The 19875-nt window shown below is 40.1% G+C and overlaps 1 protein-coding gene and 1 long non-coding RNA gene across 6 annotated transcripts in view; one reads left to right on the forward strand and one right to left on the reverse strand.

Moving 5' to 3' along the window:
• Positions 1-162: 162 nt before the first annotated feature.
• Positions 163-4644, reverse strand: LOC142407202 (uncharacterized). The gene is made up of 3 exons (XR_012774834.1): positions 4321-4644; positions 3869-4031; positions 163-266 (listed from the first exon to the last, which is right to left on the reverse strand). It is a non-coding gene; the product is annotated as an uncharacterized LOC142407202 (long non-coding RNA).
• Positions 4645-4702: 58 nt separating this feature from the next.
• The window catches only part of RPS6KC1 (ribosomal protein S6 kinase C1), a 91002-nt gene continuing 75829 nt past the window's right edge, over positions 4703-19875 (forward strand). For 2 of the 5 annotated variants that reach the window (XR_012774833.1, XM_075496405.1), the window contains exons 1-3: positions 4704-4910; positions 9105-9140; positions 13577-13697. Coding sequence is in view for 4 of the 5 variants with exons in the window: in XM_075496405.1 (XP_075352520.1) it covers positions 4806-4910; positions 9105-9140; positions 13577-13697 (262 nt within the window). In the remaining variant the exon portion in view is untranslated. Of the gene's footprint in view, positions 4911-9104; positions 9141-10020; positions 10135-10339; positions 10456-13576; positions 13698-19875 lie in introns of those variants that run through there. The other 3 variants (XM_075496406.1, XM_075496407.1, XM_075496408.1) reach the window with 3 other exon arrangements.

Raw genomic sequence — 19875 nt, forward strand, 5'->3', positions numbered from 1 at the left:
CCCGCTCACCTGGGACTATTTTAACATTCTCAGGTTAAAATGCACCTGAAGCGCTCTGCAAAGTGACTATTGCCCCTATGAGGCTGAGGAGACCTGGCCTGAGGGACAGGTGGGAGACCTGCCTGCCCTGCAGGCCCTGTGGATGGACCCACTGCAACTTAGCAGCTGCATAAACAATCCTCTCTCTCTGTCCATGTCGCTTGAATACACAGTTAAAATGCTTTCTTGAGGTCTTCTGAGGACAGAGTAAATGCTGGCTCTGTTTACTGTAAGGAAATGTAGTACAAAGCATATGAAATAAGATAGTGCTGAATACTGCAGATGCTGTGCAGGAACTGTAATCAAGTAAAATACTGTTTCTCTGCATTCCTTTTACTTGTGTCATACAAGTGACTTTAAATAACAATAATTTTAAAGTTTTCCCAGGAGTGGTAGGGAAGACTGGAACTGGAATAATGTAGTTATGTTAAGAGTTAGGCAATGTGTCAAATCCACTGCTAGTTAGGCAATGTGTCAAATCCACTTTGGGTTTTCCACTTCTTGGACACATGTTACTTACTGGCAAAAGGTAAAAATACCCATCCATTTTTTGTTAGTTTCTTCACAATGTAATAAGAGAGCAAAGCTACTAGCTCCATAATACATGGGTTGTAAAAGATCTCCCAACTATATTTTCCAGACCTATGTTATTTTGGTAATTGGTTCTTTTCTATATTTTTGAAGTATTCTTACATATTAGATATATTTCTAAGATAGAAGACAGTAAGCCATAGTTATAGCAGCAACAACAACTGCTGTTATTTTTAGGAGCAGAGGGAATCTTCCCATGGAATGCAGTTATCTTCTGTATTTTGACCTGCATAAGACACCCAAGTTACTCTATCACTTCAGAAGTTTTTATATAATAGTAATCTCAGTAGTGATGCTGGAAAAAGGGAAGGGGGGAAGCTTTGGGTTTTTTAAGAAGAGCCTTAATGAAAAGGAAGATATGCTGATAAGCATAAAAGTTAATTGTGTAACAGACAAAGTAGAAGATAAGAAAAAGATTAACCTATTAATATGATGCAAATTGTTTCTCATCTCAGTGTTGCTATTATTTCTTGCCTTGACCTAGGAAAGTCTTAAGCCAGTAACACTTAATTGCAGATTGTTTACTCTCCTCTAATTATTATGTTTTGTATCTAGGTTGGCTATACAATGTTAAGAGATACTCTTCAAAATAGGTATCTCCAAATTCTGATTGGTAACTAGAAGCCAAATTATTTTACGAGTCATTTGAGCTTTTGAAACTCTCTAGTGAATGGAGGCTACTGACTCACTGAGGGATGTTTTGATTGATTATACTGCACATAAGAACAGCCATGGTGGTTCAGATGAATGGTCCACTGAGCTCAGTTTCCTGCTTTCTAAAAGCGGTTAGCAGCAGAAGCCTAGAGATGTGCAGGGGCTGGGCAAACTTCAGATGAACACTCTCCCTGCCTCTAGCTGTTTTCAGCTCAGTAGATTTCCTAAGCCTGATGTATTTGTCTCTTTACTCTCAGTGACTCCCCCTGCCAAGTACTTGAATTTGCAAACTTTCTGCATCAGCAACATCCTTTGACAAGACTCCTGCAGGTCTAGCACTCATTATGTGAAGAACTGTTTTATTATTATTAATTTTATGACATCATTCATGACAGCTTCACTGGCCTCTGGTTCTTGTGTTAAGAGAGACTGAACAGTCCATCCCCATCCACCTTCTCCATGCCACTCATGATTTCATGGACCACTGTCATGTCCCCTCACGTTATTCCTTCTTCCACGCTGAAAAATCTCACACTACTCCATTGTTCTGCATGAAGAAGCTATTCCATATATCTGATAATTTTTATTGTCCTTCTTGGTTCAGCCATGGAATTATACAGTTGCAATATACTCTTCTCGGTCTTGTTCTCTACTCCTACTGCTTCTTCTCCCTTCCTCCTCCCACCAAATTGCTAACTTTTGAGTTACACGGCATTTCAAGATGGATTTTTTTTCTCAGAAGATGCATCAGCTGGCTGTTGAAATTTAAATGAGGTCTATTATATAATTCATCAGGCATTAGTCAATGATGGCTTCAGTTCCATTGATTTCTGTTTATACCATTAAAACGTCAAAACTACCACATCTTAGGAGATGTTACGAGCAACTGCTGCTTCATAAGCAAATTTATACCAGAACTGGTTGAGGTTCATATAATCCTCTAGTGTAATAACATGTGTAATCATGTTATTACACTAGAGCGTTATATGAGCTGCATGCTGTATCAAATAATTAGTGTACCATGCTAGAAAATGTTCCTTGTTTACTTCAGCAAGTGTATTTTCAACCAGCTGTTTGTTTTTTGGATGTGATACCACATCCGAAGTAGCTGCAAGCTTCCTATAGCTACAATTGGAGAAGATGAGAATAAAAAAGTATCCTTGAGATCATTCTGTCCAACCCCTTCATTTCAGATCTAAACAAACCTCAAGATTAGGTTCCCTCATTTGTACATTAAAATTACTCCAAACAGAAGATCTCTTCTTGGAAAGTCTCTTTCAATGAAACTTCAACTGCATCATCATTGGTATAACAAAACAGTTGCTATGTAATGGAGTTTGATGCATATCTTTTAGCTTTGGGACTTAGAAACTTGCTTTGGAAGAATGATGATCAAGACCAAATTATCTCTGAGGTGCTCCTTTTGATAGTTACTTCTATGAAGTTAGATGTACCAACACCTTGTCAAAAGATGCAAAAGACACACTCTTCCTCTCTCAGAAGATAAGGGAGAGTGGCAATTGAGTTTATAACAATCGATGTTATAAGCTCTTTCTTCCCCATTCCTTAAGAAAATGTTCCCCATGCAAAATAGCTATACCTATCAAGCGATTCTTAGAGATAAAAAGGATAAAGAATCTTTCTAGTAACTTGATAGCTGGGAATGTCAAAGTAATTTAAAAAAAATTGAGAGGCAGGATGCTATAAAACTCACATTTGGACTGTTAGGAAGAGTCCTATGACTATGTTAGGAAAAGTCATTGTGTTCTCCCACAGAAAATGACCTTTCTCTGGGATAGAGAAGAAGCAGCTGTATCTGGATGCTACGTGCACTTCTGGAGCACTTCTACGTGGAGCTCCTCTGGCCTGACTTTGCTAGGCTCTCCAGGATTGACAAATCAATTGCTTTCTGTCAGACGAGCCCTGGCAGGGGAACAGCTGGTCCACTCATGCCTGTTTCCCTGACTCTGCATGTTTTCAGGACCTACTTGCCTCTGGTATGCAGGTTGGAGTTCCCATTATAATGAGATACGAATTGAATGAGGGCAGTGTTGAAATTAAAAGTAACAGTAATCTTGTAATCCCCAGGAATAAGGGTGAGGTGAGACTGTGGCAGTAGTTCCAAACAGCGTCACACTGAAACTGCTTAGAAAGGCTCAACGGTGAGCCTGTGCTTCCAGATCTGTAGAACTGAATCTGATCTGAAACTCAGAAAATTAATGTGATTATAGAAGATGACCTTTCATTTGTATAGCAATAATTGGGAATGTTGTAAAGATTCATGATGCAGTTCAGTCATCCTCAAAGGAAAGACACTTGCTCACTATGAGCTTCAGTACAAGAGTCTCTCATCCTTTACAAAGAAATGCAATTAAGTATTTTTCTTTGTGTCAAAGACCTGCATGAGATCAGATATATTAATAACCTGGTAATAAAAAGCTGATTATTTAACATCTGCTATTAAATGAATGAAAACACAGTGATAAAAAAAGAAAATAATAGTTTATATAATCTGAAGTGTGATCTCTATTTGTATAGATCTACATTGGTATAGATCCCGCTACAGCCAAGTAATTGAAGGTACCTGTAATCTTATGAAAGGAGACCGTCTTGCAGCGCAAAGTTGCACTCTTTTGAACTGAAGCAATGCACTTCAAACCCTGGAGAGTTTCCTCACACCAAAGTGTTTCGCAGACAAAACCCAAGAGCCCATCTGCAGGGAGAAGTCCAGGTACAGCTTAAAGAATCTGGAGAAGGCATGAAACACAAAGCACCAGTAACCACCAAAGCATTCAGTAACCACCAAACTTGCCTTTCTGGTAACATTTCTCTTTAAAATCCGTGAGTCATTTCTGCGTTACAGGCCTTTAGATTTAGGGCAGCAGATCTTAAAATAGCCCACGGCAAACGCTGGAAGCGGTGTACCAGCTCTGTCAGTGGAAGGTCGTACTACAGATTCGTAGATGCCATGGGGCACCTGTATTTGAAAGGGGCTCGGTGGTCACTGGTGGGTGTAAATCCCTCACAGCAGAATACCTTGAACAGGACTGGACTGCCGCAGGGCTGGATGATTTTACCACGACACCTTGGCCTCATCCACGCCATGACGGCTTTCAGGCTCCAGCAAAGGCGACCACATCCAAGCCGCCTGTTAAGAACCGGGGATACTCAAAACCGGCAGCTAGAAGTGGTGTGGGAGGGCGAGGGCCCGGCCGGGCCGGGGGCCGTCCAGCACCCTGGCGGCTGCGGCGCCCGCGCACCGCTCGGAACCGCCGCAGCGCCGGCCTCCGGCTCAGCCTCGGCCCAGCCGCCAGACGCCCACAGAAAGCCCCAGGCGCTCCCCTCACAGCCGCAGCCCTCCCCGGCAGGCGGCGGGGCGGAGGCCGCGGCCGGGCGGGGCTCCCCGCGGCGGGGCGGGCCCGGCCAGTCCCCCGGCACCGCCCGGGCGGGGCGTTCCTGGGCGCCGCTTCCGCCTCGGTCGGGGCCCGGCGCGGCGGAGCGGCGTTGCGGCGGGGGACAGCATGCTGAGCCCGCGGGAGCGCGGCGGGGACCTGGCCCGCTTCTACACGGTGACGGAGCCGCGGCGGCACCCCCGCGGGCACACCGTCTACAAGGTCACGGCGCGGGTGAGTCAGCGCCCGGCCGGGCCCCGGCCTCCTCCGTGCCGGCTGCTCGGGGCGCCGCGGGCCGCCGGCCTGGCCCTCGCCTCCTCAGGTCCCCGCGGCCGGCCTGCCTGTTATTTGGTCTTTAAAGCCGCCGCTGTGTGCGGAATAGAGCCTGTGGCTGGGCTGCCGATGGGGGTCCTGGCTGCCCTGCGCGCATCAAGCCGGTCGCGACGTGGAAAACCCCCTCAGGGACACGGGTGGGAGGGCTGCGTGTGCCTAGTGTTCAACCCCATTTGGGCAGAAGAGGGTCTGGGTGAGTAAGAGAGGCCTAGTAGGAGAAGGAGGAAAGTCGAAGCAAATAAGTAGGTACTGGGAGAGCTGGCTTGGAGCTAGTTTTGCTGAAAGCTCCTTCTATTCCCCTAGGGAAATCTCTTGCTTTCTTTTCTCCTCCGCTTTCCTATTTAAGCGAAAGAGGGAGGGGCAGTAAGTAAATACGTGGAGATAGATGCAAGAGGAGCGGGAGTTAAGGTCACAGGTATGGTGGGGTATATTGAGAGCATCAGAAAGTGTTACAGAGGGACAGAGTTTATTTAAATGACGTGCGATCTTGTTCCTGCCGCTGTAGACGTTCTGCCCATGAGAGCAATGTACATTTATGTGCACCCTTCCCTTAATTCAAAGAACACAGCATTCTGTATGTGTATATGTATATTATAGCCCTCAGGTTGTTCAAACATGATCACTTTGCATGACTTGTGAAATTAAAATTTTTTTAAAATTCTTTTTTGTCATATATGTATACAAGTCCACCAAACACAAATATGGGACATGTTTAAAACATTCTTTTTAGTCCAATAAAATGTAGTAGTTTTAAGAGAAAAAAAAAGTTGTTTTTCCCTATGAGGTTTTAGTCTAAAAAGCCTTTCCTGAGATAGATGCAAGGAAGACCGTGCCTTCAGGTCTTCTGCAGTAGCTCATGATGGGCTGTGTGTGTGTGAAAAAGTTGTGTCAGTGGAATGGGGACTAATAGGAATGAGCCAAGACTTCAGCTTACTTTATTCTGGTGACTTCATTCTTACTGGCAGAAGTGAGTTAAAATGCTCTGTGGTATTTTGGTTTCTGCAGAATTGTTCAAGAGCAAGTTGCAGCTAACTAGTGAGGAGTGTCACTCTTTCTCTATGTCCCATAAGTTGTAGATGCTCTGGTGCTTTTCCAAGCGAGGTGGTGCAGAATCGGGCAGTGTGCTGACCACGTCTGATTTAGTAGAGAGGAAGGAGCTGATCAGTCTGTGAGCCTCCTTTCAGGTGGTTGTAGAGAGCAGTAAGGTCTCCCCTCAGCCTCCTTTTCTCCAGACTAAACAACCCCAGTTCCCTCAGCTGCTCCTCATCAGACTTGTGCTCCAGACCCTTCACCAGCTTCGTTGCCCTTCTCTGGACACGCTCCAGCACCTCAATGTCTCTCTTGTACTGGGGGGCCCAAAACTGAACACAGTATTCGAGGTGCGGCCTCACCAGTGCCGAGTACAGGGGCACGATCACTTCCCTAGTCCTGCTGGCCACACTATTTCTGATACAAGCCAGGATGCCATTGGCTTTCAGTGGTGTATGAGTGAATACTTTGTGAAACAAAGTTAGAGGAACTTTCTGTTCGATTACAATGATAGATGAATAATCATGGATGAAAAAGCACTTGTTTAGTGTGTCCTAAACATCTCAACCAAAGGCACAACTACCCATGCAATCTCTTCCGAATGCTAAGGTGGTCTATCCTTATTGAAGATTTTTCTTAAAGATTTTGTTTGTATAGCAGAGAATATATATTTTACTTGTAAACTGTGAACTAATTTAAGTGAAGGCAAGGTTAAATGAATATTGGCTTTTCTTATATCCTTTTCCAAAGGCTAAAGAACAGAAGGAGATATCAGCAAGTTGCGATACTAGGAGTGTTCTTTAATAATATCTGAAAATATAGGCCACTATATTTTCATATATTTTCATTTTCATAGGTCAGATAATTTAGAAGATAACTCATTAGAATTTCAATTATCACTAATAATTGTAATGCTGGATACCTGCAGGTCAGACAAGGAACAGGATAATCTGAAATACTTTGTTTGATGGTGAGGATCCTTGTAGGATCTCTGGTTTCAGAGCCTAATGTGGTAATTGTGCATTGCTTAGCTCATTGGTGGGTATCGTAATGATATTTTTAAAAATAAAGTTGCTTGCATTACAGATTTGCAGAAGAAGCTGACTGCATTGATCCTTGTGGGAGGATTAAAAAAAGTGCATTGAAAATTTGGGGGATTGGATCATCTTTGCCAAGTCCCTAGGTTGATTATAGGTTGGATGGAAGGGGCAGACCTCTTCTGAGGTTGACCTTCAGAAAAGAATACGAAGAACAAAGTAGGACAACACATAAATTATTGCGTACTGACTTAAAGTTGGCATGGCTGGTGGATATAGAAGGCGATGTAACATTAGAACAAGTGTGAAACAGGGCCTCTGGGTTTTATTCCAGATTCTTACTAACTGGCTGGGTAATTACTCATCTCTCTGGGTCTCCTTCTGCCCATCTGGTAACTTACCTAGCTGCCAAAACTGTTGCAAGGCTTTAACTAAAGGTGAACCACAAAGCAAAACAGTTGGTGTGTGCCCTTTGGTGTTCTTCTGTGATGTGTAGCCATGCCTATGATACCTTCTTCCCCCAGCTCTACAGGCTCCTTACATCAAGTACGCCAGCTATTAGAAAAGAAGGTTAGAAATACTTCACAAATTGTACATATGAACTGTCTGGTAGTGAATGGAGGAGCAACAGCTGCCAAGGTTAAAATTTGGTAAAGTTGCCAAATGTTAGATTACTCAAGAGTGAGGAAAAGTTGAGGAAGGTTTTATCAATGTAGACTACGCTGGAAGAAGAGGACTTTGATGTGCAAGGTGAGAGAAAGAACTTAGACTTGTGAAGGCAAATGTTTTAGATCTTTTGGGGGATTGCTAGAGAAGATAACACTTCTATTTTCTGTCTTGTTTCTTCCAACGTGTGTGAAAGATTACAGTGGCTGGTCTGTGTAGTAAACTGATGTTACGAAATCTGGGAGGCTTTGGCAAGGATTTTTCAAAAATGAAAGGGAGGAAGAGAACTAGTTTGTGGGGAGTATGAGGGGTACGTTATTGTTACTTAGCAAGAGGAAAGCGTAGATTCAGTGACTTCCATCTTAGAGCAACAGCTGCGTGGTGCTTGCAGTACAGCAGGATGGTGTTTTAGTCTCTGGGGTGCAAGTAGCGTGGACTCCTTGCGCTTGCCTATATGCATCACCTGTGCACAGCGTTAATTACTCTGGGGTGTGTCAGTGTGTGGATAGTCTCAGTTTGGATTAAGAGTGCCCTATTTTGCTTTAGCTAACAATAGGCTAATTATTTTGTTAAACAGCTTTGGATGAGTTATAATGAAGGATATACTGACTTGCACAAGTTAATGGCAGTTATGAATTAAAGATGTCTTTGATTTGTTTATTTGTGTGGCTGTGCTCTTACTGCTGTTTATAAGCCCAATACAGAACTTGGATTACAAAGGTTTTTGCGATCAATAGTTATTTAAAGAAAAAAATCCTGACAAAATACAGGCTTCTCTATGGTGTGAAGCCAAGCCTCCTTTTCACTGCAATTTTCCTCTGGACAAAGTCATTTATAATTAATTAGGCAAAGATTGTTTAAGGAGAAACAAATACACAAGGATAGAGTCAGACGTGTGCGCATTGATGGCTGTAAGTAAAGTGGAAATACTGTCTTAGTAGATGCAAAGCTTCACATTCACAGTGAGGTTGTGTGCAGCTTATATTAAGCCAAGTAGCCTTAATTAGCTCTGCTTATTGGGAGTAATATGAATTAATAGGAAGAGACTGTGGAAAGATGATGGGGGTTGTGCTCTACGTAGCTTTGTTTTGTGAGATGCCTTCTGTGCCATTTTGCCTGGAATGTATGTCTTTATTTCTAATCACAGCAACTGACTCCACTGCTAAAATACCTCACCGTGTTGTATTTGAATATTAGACTTCTCTAAAACTAAATGAAAACATTCATGAGCGCAGAGGAACATGCAACCATTTGCCTTTTTCCAGCTTTTTCTCTTCAGCAACAAATCGTTGTATGTTGTTACTCTTTAACTTCCAACCTGAAAATCCAAGCGCTTATATGTTATTTTTGTTTTGCTTTTCAGATTGTTTCAAGAAAAAATCCAGAGGATGTCCAGGAGGTAACAGTTTAAACTTGTGCAAATTTCTTTGTGTATCACACTATGCCTTTTGAAGCATCTTTGATGTAATTTAGCAATTTCTGTGTGTTTTGTCATTGTAATTGAGCAAACAGTTTTTTGTATGTTTTCATTTGTCTTTAGCTTTCATAGTTGAAAACAGTAGCTAGTGTAACATGTTGCAATTCATCCCTCAGTGATGAATCGTGACTTGAAACAAAGTCTTAGGGAGTAAAGCGCCTTTTGATGACAAAACTGCTTTGATAACTTTGCAAGCTCTTTTCTCAGGGCTGGAATTGGCAAATTGATGGTTACTTAACTCCTACTGGTAAAATTAGAGATCAGTCCACAATCCAAGTCTTAGGTCTCAGCTGTAGGTATTCTTTTCCTCTTTAACCAATACTTCACTGAAAAGCCTACATCATTACTGTCTATTAGCGAAGAGGGAAAATGGAGGAGCGTAGGAGTAGTTGAGAGAGATTAGACTGCAAGTCATATATTATGCTTATCTCTCTGAGGCTCCTTAAGTATTTTCCAGTGATATACTTTGATAAAACTTTAAAATTGCTTACTCTTTGCCTCTTCCGAAAAGGCTCGGAATAAGGGTCTGCTGTATTCTTGTGCCTCTTTAATACCTCAAAAAACTGTCAGGAACCGTTTTATTGAGACAAAAAAATACATCACGTATGTGTGGATTGTGGGTTTGGGGTGGTTGGTTTCTTTTTTTAGGTTAAAAAACTTTTTCCCTCTTGATTTCTTCTGGACTAATGACTTGACATTGATACTACTAAACTATGTACATGCAAAATCTTTCTTCAAAAGCACAATCTTACGGCTTTTCAGACATTGTGTAACATATGCATATGTTCAATTTCTGGTGCAGTCTTTTACTACAGTTGAGGAGAACCTGGATAGTTGATGAAAGAAGAGCCCATAAATGAATTCATTGCATCTCTGTGTGGTCAAACATGAGTTACTGATTAGTGGCTTGGCAGAGGTGAGAATTGGCTAATACACCTAACATCCCTTTGTTGCATCCTTCTTTGAAATCTTGAGAATCAGACAAACATGAGCATTCATGCTTTTTGCATTTTTTTTAATCTCTAGAAGATTAAAATAGCCTATCAGAATCAGAGATGATAATGGATCTAGTTTTAGAACTGCATTACTGTAGTTTGTAGCTTGATGTTCACCTTTTCCAGGGAGATTCCTGAATTGAACCTATCCATGAGCACATTCTGCCATTACCTTAATCTTCATTTGTGGGAAAAACACTTTATAGCAACTGTTGATGAGCCATTCATCAGAAAAATATATTGTAAGTGTCTTTCAGCTAGAGTACTGCATGAATATATGTTAACTAGTTTTGAAACAATAGCAAAACCATATCTTTTAGTCATTGCCTTGGTTGTTGCTTTGATCTGTGGCTGTAGGTTAGCCGTGCAGAGTTCCACCTACTCTAGACAACAAGAAGACATAAATGTGCTATGAACTTGTTGATGATTGCCCTTTTCCACCCTTCATTGTACCAAATTAATTATTTTGCATGTGATAGCATGTTAGGTGTGGTGCGATTCTGTTATAAGCAAGCATCTGAAAGTACTTAGTTATTAAAAGGAATATCCTAGATGGTAGTTGCCATAAGGGTGAATTTTAGTCAGAATACCACATACGTTGGGAGCTTTTCTGTCATACTGGCTTCCTATGATAAAAAACCAACTGTGGGCAGCCTTTGAAAGAAAAAGAATATGCTCCTAATCTGTTCCCACTGAAAATAAATTTACCTCAGTTTTCCAGAATGCTCAATTAGAAATTCAATAGGCAAAATTTTGTGCACACAACCACCCTGTTGCTTTACAATCTGTCTCATGCAACCCCCTTCCCGCACCCATACAGGACCACATAGCTGTGCCTGCCCACTCATTCAGAAGTCTCTTTTAATGTCACTGCTGTGATGTTAATACATGCATTACATATGTACAACTGTACATAAGGCTGTGTGCTGTGACCTCAAGTCTACTTGCCTGTTTTCTGTTGCCTCTTTTAACTGCCCTTTGGGATACAAGCCTTTAATACAGCATCTCTCCCACTGCAACCAATTACAATTCAAGATAACCCCAACCTAGCTGTTGTTGCTGGGATACGAAGGAAGATAACCTTGTAAGGGTTTCTTCTCAAAAGGATGAAAGAAGCTAACATGAAGTTGTGTGTGGAGGAGTTAATAGCTACAGAAAGGCTAGCAGACTTAACTTTAATTTCCTTACTTCTGGGGATTGATGGTGGCAACATGGTGTGTGAGGCACTTGTAGCTAGGGTAGTCTTGTGGGGTTTTTTTCTCTTACTCATTTATGGAGGAGAAGGGGTTGTTCATTGTGGAACAGATGAGTCGAGCTAATAGAGATCTACTGGCTCTAGCCATGACAAGCACCTTATTGCATTACAAATCTAACATATGTTTTATGATATATTTGCTGTGCTTCGTTGGGCCTCAAAGTACAATGTGTCCTTCCTCCAAATCTGATTTCTAATGAGTATGTTAGAGTGGGAACTTTGCTAACTTTGCTGAGCCACATGCATGCAAAGGCATGATTTTCATGAGCTTGTGAAAGGTTTTAGGATGACCTTGACTGCTTTTGCTTTGCAAGCTACTTATGGATATTTATTTTTTTTCCTCTTGGCTATTGGGAGATCACTTGCAGCAGTAAAAAATGATACTTTTTTAGTGGAATGGAATGTCATGCTCTTATTTTCTGGCAGCTTTTCTGTCTCCAAGTACTGAAAATACAGTAACTTGATGTTTCAAGACTTCGCCATCTTAAGCAATTTTATGTTCTCTATGCTGCTCAAGAAATGCAAATCATCCACTTTCTGGGTATTGGATTAGATGGAAGTACATAATTGAAAAATTATTGTTTCTGATAGCAAAATCACTAGTTGGCCATCTTGAGAGATTCTGATTTTTCTTCCTTTGTCTGTTGAACTCCACCAAGTACTAGTTGTAATTGAGTCCTGGAAATGTGTGCACAATAGGTGGAGCTGAATCAGAACTGCTAGTTTCAGTATAGCTAAGTTTATAAGGTGTATAGAGCGTTGTCATATTAAAGCTTTGCATATCCCCTGTTAACGGTCCTGTTACCTTATATCTGCACTGTAGGTAGGACTTGCATCTGCTGAAACTTAGAAAGCCTCTGACCTTAGTGTCTAAAAAAACCAAACAAAAAACCTCTAAAACCCCAACAAAATAACAAAAACCCCCTCTAAAATTAAACCTTTTACTTAGCTCTATATCTGGTTTGCTTGAAAAAAGTAGTTTTTCAATTATAATCGGTCATGAGAAGGCAACCTGTTAAATCAGTCAGGAATATTTGGAATCTTTTAAATTGTGGTTTGTTGTATTAAGTTAATCGAGACATTTGACTGATGGAACACTGGAATCAACTACTGAATGCATTGCAGTCTCTCTCTCTTCCCCCCCCCCGTTCTACTTTAGTCACTTTACATTGGTAGTATGGTTTGTTATATGGCTTAGTGAATCTGACCAAAAATGAGGCCAAGATATAAAATGTCTTTGTTCTTTTTCTTCCATCCTGATAGCAAATCTGTTAGCACTTAAGTGTAAATTTCGTTGCTCAGTTCTTTCCCTGGCCTGATTTTCCTACTGGGTTCCCCTCCTTCCTTGAATGGAAGGAATACAAAGAATGGGATGGAAGAAGGATGAGGTAGATACCTGGCTGGGAGGAACCTGGGTGGGAGATGACTACTTCTTTCTGGAAAGGATGGATCAGGAAAAGCTGATGTAATGCACCAATGTTCTCTTTGCATTCCTGAAGTTGGAGATTTTGTCTAGATTACAAAAGGAACATAATCAATTTTTGATCAGGGTTATTAGTAATAAGCCATTTAAAATGTGGGCTTGCATTTACACCTTATCAGCATTTTACATAAACAAATTATGAGCTGGTTTGTGGTCCTGAGTGCTTAATGTGCTTAAGAATGCCTTACTTGTATTGATTTCTTTTCCCTCATTTTCTCTTTTGCTGTTGTGTCTCTTCCCTATACCTGCAGCTGCGCCAAGCACAGCATGCTATTGAGTGTTGGATAGTGCAACACTACTATTTGGCCTTTTTTCCTTTCTTACTGTGTAGCTCTGGATTGCAGTGTGACTGAAACAGTGCTGCCTTTGCCCTCTGTTTCCTTCTTTCAGCTTTTACTTAATATTTTTTTCTGTGCACTGTAGTCTTGTTAGTCAGAATGGGGGCTGAGGACAGATAATGACCATTTTTTTTCATGGTTGTTACAGTTGGCAGTTCAGATTGTATATTTTTGTTAAAAATTTGCTGAGGGTAGTGGTCTGATTTGCTCAAAAAAATGTATTTGTGATGTGATGCAATATGAACAATGAACCTCACTAATACTTCTCTCCCCTTTCTCTGCTTCAGATAGTCGTTTGGAAGAGATACAGTGACTTTAAGAAACTGCACAAAGATCTCTGGCAAATTCATAAAAACCTATGCAGACATACAGAACTCTTTCCACCTTTTGCCAAAGCAATAGTATTTGGTAAGCATAATTTCTTCCTGACTTGCTGAAATTCTTTGATAACTCAATAGCTAAAAATACATCTTGTATTGCAGCTGCATGGAACTCTTTTCCATGTGCTTTTACTACTGAACTTTTTGGTTTGTTGTGTCTTACTTGTAGGTGTGCTGGTATTGTAGCTTGATACTTTTATTTTTTTAAAGGGGTAGTTATGTCCTTGCTTCCATGTTAGAGAGATTACCTCAAATATTTATTGATGTATATGTTCTGTATCTTTACAATGTACATTCCCTGTTTTCAGGAGCATAAAGTCTGTATTAGCTTTGTGAACAGCACTTGAACAATGAACAAAGATTTTCATATATGAGCTGTCTGTGATTTTTAGTGATGAGTTATAGTAAAGTATCAAGTGGTTGTTGTAGGAAAAAATCTTGTATTTTAAGAATTTGATTGCTAAAATTGGTAACTACCAATTTTATCTAGCTAGGCTTTTGAGATCAGCTTTACATATAGCAGTTAACTGTTTCGCCAAAACAACCTGTAAGAAGATTGTGACTCTACATGAGAAATACATGGCAAAAAGTAATTAGCTCTTAAAAGCCAGAGGTCTTAAGTTAATCCTGAGGTATATGTCATCATGAATGAGCTATAGGTGGACTTTCAGTGAAGTGGTATAGAACTCCTTCTACCACACTTCTTTTTTTAGCAGTGTGTTGTGTTTATTCTAGCAGTGTGGGTTTTTTTTAGCATGTGTTCTTTGTGGGGTTTTTTTTTTGGCATTCATATACCACACAATATCCAGTGGGTTTTTAAGCGTTTTCCAGCATTTTTTAATGTGTCCAGCACATTTGGTGTCTTTTTTGCATGTATCTACCACGTGCTTTGCGAGTGTTTCTAAGGTGTTGCTAAATGTCCAGAATGGGTTTGATGCTTTTTTGGTGTGCATCTACCGTGTGCTTTCATGCCTTTTTTCCAAGCATTTTAATGGGTTTTTTTTTAGGTATCCAACAAGTATTTGGCATTTCTTTGCATGCATCTACCATGTGCTCTTTTTTTGGTTTGGTTTTGTGTGGACTTTTTGGTTTCTAAAGTGCTTATGGGGTTACTAAGGCATTTCCATGGCATTTATGAGTTGTTCTAGTGTATTTTTTTTTTAAAGCATCCAGCCTTTGTTTATGCTTTTTTCTGGTACGCATCTAGTGTGGTGTTTGGTGTTTTTTGGCATGCATGTCCCATGTGCTTTTTTTTTTTTTTTTGGCAAGGTTTCTGATATGGATTTTGGGCGTTTTTTTATGTTTTTTGATTCCTAAGAAGTGGCTGCAGCATTTTTTCTGTCCAGGATTTCTTTGGTGGTTTTTTTGGTGTGTGTATATACCATACCATTTTCTGCGAGTTTTTAAGTGTCCAGCATTTTTGGCCTTTTTTGGCATGCATCTACTGGTTATTTTTTGAGTGTTGCTAAGGCATTTCTAAGGTATTGCTGACACTCCAAAATGTGTTTGGTGCTTTTTGGTATGCATCTACCATACCCTCTTTTTCAGTGTGGTTTTTGGCAGGCTTTTCAGTTTTTAGTGGCATTGAGCATTGCATCTAGTGCATATTTTTCCATGTTTTTCCTCTGTTGCACATTAGCATGTTTTAGCATCCAGCGTGTGTTTTGCATTTTTTAGAATGCTTTAGCATCCAGCGTGTTTCGCGTTTTTTGGCATGCATCTATTGCATGTTTTTGCACGTTTTTTCCCTGCATCATGATTTTGGTGTGTTTTAGCATCCAGTATGCTTTTGATGGTTTTTGGCATGCATCTAGTACATGCTTCACATGGAAAAATGTGCAAAAATATTTTCAGCATAAGCTTTTGTGCACTTTTGTGTGCCCTAGCATTTTTTAAATGTTTTTTCTGCATTTTTTTTTTTTTTTAGTTGGGTGGTGATGTTGTTTGTTGTTTGGGTTTTTTTTTTTTTAATATTCTACTTGTTTTGGTGTATTATGCTTTTTTTGGCGTGGGTTTTTTTTTTTTGGTGTTTACTACTACTTTGGGATAGTCAAACCTGTTTGGGAAGTGCCAAAACTGAGGTTGCTTAGTCAGCCTTTTTTCCACCACTTTGTGTGACAGCACTATAATACTGCTTGGGGTTATGGTTCTGTAGTGGTCTTTGAAGGCCCTCCTTTGCCTTGAGTGCTAGAGAAACTGTATGAAACTCCCCTGGAGGCAAAACCTCAGCCTGGAAAGCACAAATTTTCCTTTTGATATTTCAGGACCAAATACTGCCACAGATTTGTAATTTTTGCTGCTTGGTGTTCATTTTTGATGACTCCTGCATGTAGGCGTGGCACTGAGATGCTTTGAAGAATGTACTAACATAAACAACTTTGAACAAGTTAAAGTTAGTTTATAACCCAAGTCCAGTCTGCCCCTATAGTTTTGGGGGAGCTTCTGACTTAACCCCCTTGTTTTGTGGACCAGCTAAGTGTAATGCAGGGAAGCTGAACTGTGATGCAGATTTCATGGTTCTCTTCGCAGAGCTGGGTAAAATTCCTAGTTTAAATTGTCTTTCACATCAGCTAAATTGTATCCAACTTTCATGTTATTTTATTTTTGCTTATTTATGAAGTTGGAAGTGGGGTAAGTTTTCGGTGCTATGTCAGAACTTGTGCACTAATGGTTAAATAGAGACTATAGTATTGGTTTCATCCTGAGATGATTTTATATCTGATTTACAGAGTAGAGTGCTCACTGGACAAGTTATTTACAAAGCTAATATTTGCAAAGCGTAATTTCATTTCAGGTAGAAGATACAGTAGCTATTCATAGGGGAGGAAAGAGAGGGGTAGAAAGAAAAGAAAATCAGGCTGGAAGAGAGTATGGGCTTCTAGTATCTTACATAATTTTGAATTGCCAGAAATGCAAATTAGCTGTTTTTACACTAGCTCTGTAAGCAAGGGAAGAATTGAGTGAAATCCCTTCTGAAAGACATCCTTCTTCTATTGTATTTGGTGAACAAAAGTGACTGCAATGTACATTGTAAGAGAAGGAAATCTACAGAAATATTCGATGTAGTTATTTACAAAAAGCTTTTTGAAATTAAAACTAATCAAAACAAAACCCACTACATTTGAATGAAGCTGAGCCACAGAAGAATACAGGAAAGGGGAGGTAATGTAAAAACAAATTTTAAATGATTGGTACATAGTTGAAAGGAACAGAAATGTCTGAGACTCTTCTGTTCAATTTAAGAATTATTTTTCTATTTAAAGCATAAAATTTTACTGTGTATCCTTCCATCTCACTTCTACACATAATAGCTGCTGTGTGTTTTATTTAAAGCATTTATCTTCAGATCAGTCCTTAGTATTTTTTGTCCTAGAGGATAAATGTAATCTTAGTAGACTTTGAGTTTTTGACAAGCTTGTTTTCAGTCTCGTTCAGTTAATGGTGAGCTGCAAGGTCCATCCCTATTAAGATCTTTTGTTTTCAAGCTGCTTTAATGGAGCACTTCCACAGCGTTTCTTCCCTGTGGTGTTGTTCCACTTGTTGCAGCTTTTAAACTAGTTACTAATTAGTGTTGTCAGTAGCTACTACCAACTTGTTGATTTTTTTTTTTTTGATATGTGTGCTTTAAATAATGTATACATATTGTTTTGCAGAGAGTACACTTTACAAAATGAGCATTGGTGGTTCTGACAGTTGAACTTACCTGTAGTAGAAGTATTAAACTTGAGCAGAATCTCAAGTTCAGCATTCAGAGTTTCAGGAGATGATGTGGAGAACTGAGATGTATTTAAAAATGAATAGGTCATGCTGTTGTTCCATATTTCATGCAACCAAAGACTTGCCACATCTGCAGAGCTGAACTGCATTGCATGTTTTACACCACAGTTTTTGATTATGATTACGTGCAACTGCATGTATTTTTATGCTGTTACAATAGAGCCGCTCACATCAAAGCATGAAACTTGTTATGGGTGGGAAAAAGCAATCACTTCACTTTTTCTGCACTTCACTTGAACCTTTTCCATCCATCTTATGGAGAAAACATAATGACCTCAAGTATAGGAATCTAAAATGTCCTAACAGATCCAGCTGTTAGAGCTTCTCTGAATTGTTATGCAGCAATTATGGTACCTGGTTCTGCGAGGTGATTACTCTCCTTCCCTAATATTCATCAACATAATTTCTTCAGTATTGTCAAACTACTTTTTTTGTTGGACACTTTAAGTATTCCCATATGTTGGATATACATGGCATTTTACCAAAATACTAGTAAATCTGTACTCAGCATTTCTTGTATCTAACAACTGCAGAAATGTACTCTGGTGTAAAAAATACTCCCCCTCCCCACAAAAAGAAACCAAAGACCCCCAGATATTGATAACTTGCTAGCAGTGAGTCAGAAAGATGATTCACATCCTAAATCTCAGATGAAGATACTTTTTGGATTTGAAAATACCAAATGAAGTAGCATATTTAAGAATTAGGTGTCATGTACAGTTGGAAGTCTTGTGAGAAACTAACTGAAACACGAACACAAACCTTGCTAGGTGTTTTGTTGTTCAGATTTGCTCCAGAAAATGAATTGTGGATTCTCTTTACAGGAATTTGCATTTGGTTTCCATGTATATAAGAAATTTTGAATGGATCATTGCTGGAGGAATAGCAGAACTGTGCTAATGCATTTGTTATATGCTAAGACTGTAGTTGACACTTCCTACAACCCTGGAAAGAGATGATCCCTATAATGAAGTTTCCATGTGTCTGAGTGATGTAAAAGAATAGTGGAAATAACAGTGATCCAGATGCAGGAAGACTTCCTGACAGAAATGTTTGAAGAGTCAGCTGGGTATCTAAGCACCTTTGAACATCTGATTGAGAAGGGTGATAATGAAAGTGTTGAGCAATACAAGAGTGCTTGAAACTATGAAAAAAGGGAGAGGGGGAAGGAGTTAGGCAGGGTTGGCTGGGAATGAAACTGCCAGTAAGATGCCAGATAGTCTGTGAACAAACCAGTACTGAATTATGTTCTTCCTTCCCCCAAAGTCCTCTAGTTCTGTAAGTGGTTGTCCTGATAGTGTATCATGATGCTGATGAGCTGGAAAATGTGACAGTGACTAATGTTTCAATGGCTCTGTTCAAACATGTATTTTTATTTATTTATTTTTTTAGCTCAGCTTCCTAAGAAAATAAGGCTTATGTAATTGCGCTGTCAGAAAGTCAAACCTCTTACTCATGTGGCTAATATCAGCTAAATTTGAGAGGGAAGGCGGTTGCAAATGTAGTTATATTTCTGCAAAGTCTGTGAAACGGCAGCTGAGTAAGAAGAGAGTGCGTGCTGTGGTGCTACCAAGGGCCAGTCAGGCTCAGCTCGTACCCGTGAGTTTGCAGCTGGACGATCGGTGAACGCGTGCTGGTCAGCCTGGCAGTGCTGGTCCTGACACGTCCTCTCTGGTGCCCAGTGGAAGTATTGAGAAGATGGGGACGAGGAAAATTAGTTTTTATTGGGTTTGATGACAGAGTAGATTGGGAAGAGAAAGAACCCTGGGAAACCAGGAAAAATAATTACTTGCTTGCAAAAGTTACCTGTTTCTGGCCTTGTTCAGTGTCTATGTCTTTGCAATTGATTTTCTGTTTCATTATAACAGTGTTCGTGTTATTTTGTAGATTCATTTAACTGGCCCATGCTGCTGCGCTTTACTGAGGGAAGTTGTTTTTTCATGATGTCCTATTTTGTGTGGAATGAAGCAAAAGCCCTAATGTACCCCCAGTGTTGCTCTGAAGACATAGGAAGTTTGAGCAGTTTAATAGAGCCTGATTTCAGTGTTGCCACTCAACGTGGTAGCATTGCCTTTGCCTTCTTTCTGCTTGCTTGTTGCTTGCTCTTTTGTATGGCTGCTAATGTTTGTACAGCTGAAAGGGCAGGGTGAACAAGTCATGGAACCAATTCAGCTGAAAATTAGCCCGATGATGTCTTTCCCTTCCTTTCATGGAAAAATAACCCCCAAAAGCTTTGTTTGTGATCTTGTGAGTATGTGTGTGTCTTTCTAGTTTTATTTTCTTTTTTTCTGGTACCACATGGGCAGGAGCTATTTACTTGAAGAATTTCTGGAAAGAATCCTGCTTTGATACTTTCTTCTGGGATTATTTTTTTGCTTGGTCTGAGTATAAATGAATTTTGCTTCTGTATTCAATGTTTCTTTTGTCCT

This window comes from Mycteria americana, chromosome 3 (genome assembly GCF_035582795.1).
Source record: "Mycteria americana isolate JAX WOST 10 ecotype Jacksonville Zoo and Gardens chromosome 3, USCA_MyAme_1.0, whole genome shotgun sequence".
Classification (NCBI taxonomy): Eukaryota; Metazoa; Chordata; class Aves; order Ciconiiformes; family Ciconiidae; genus Mycteria; species Mycteria americana.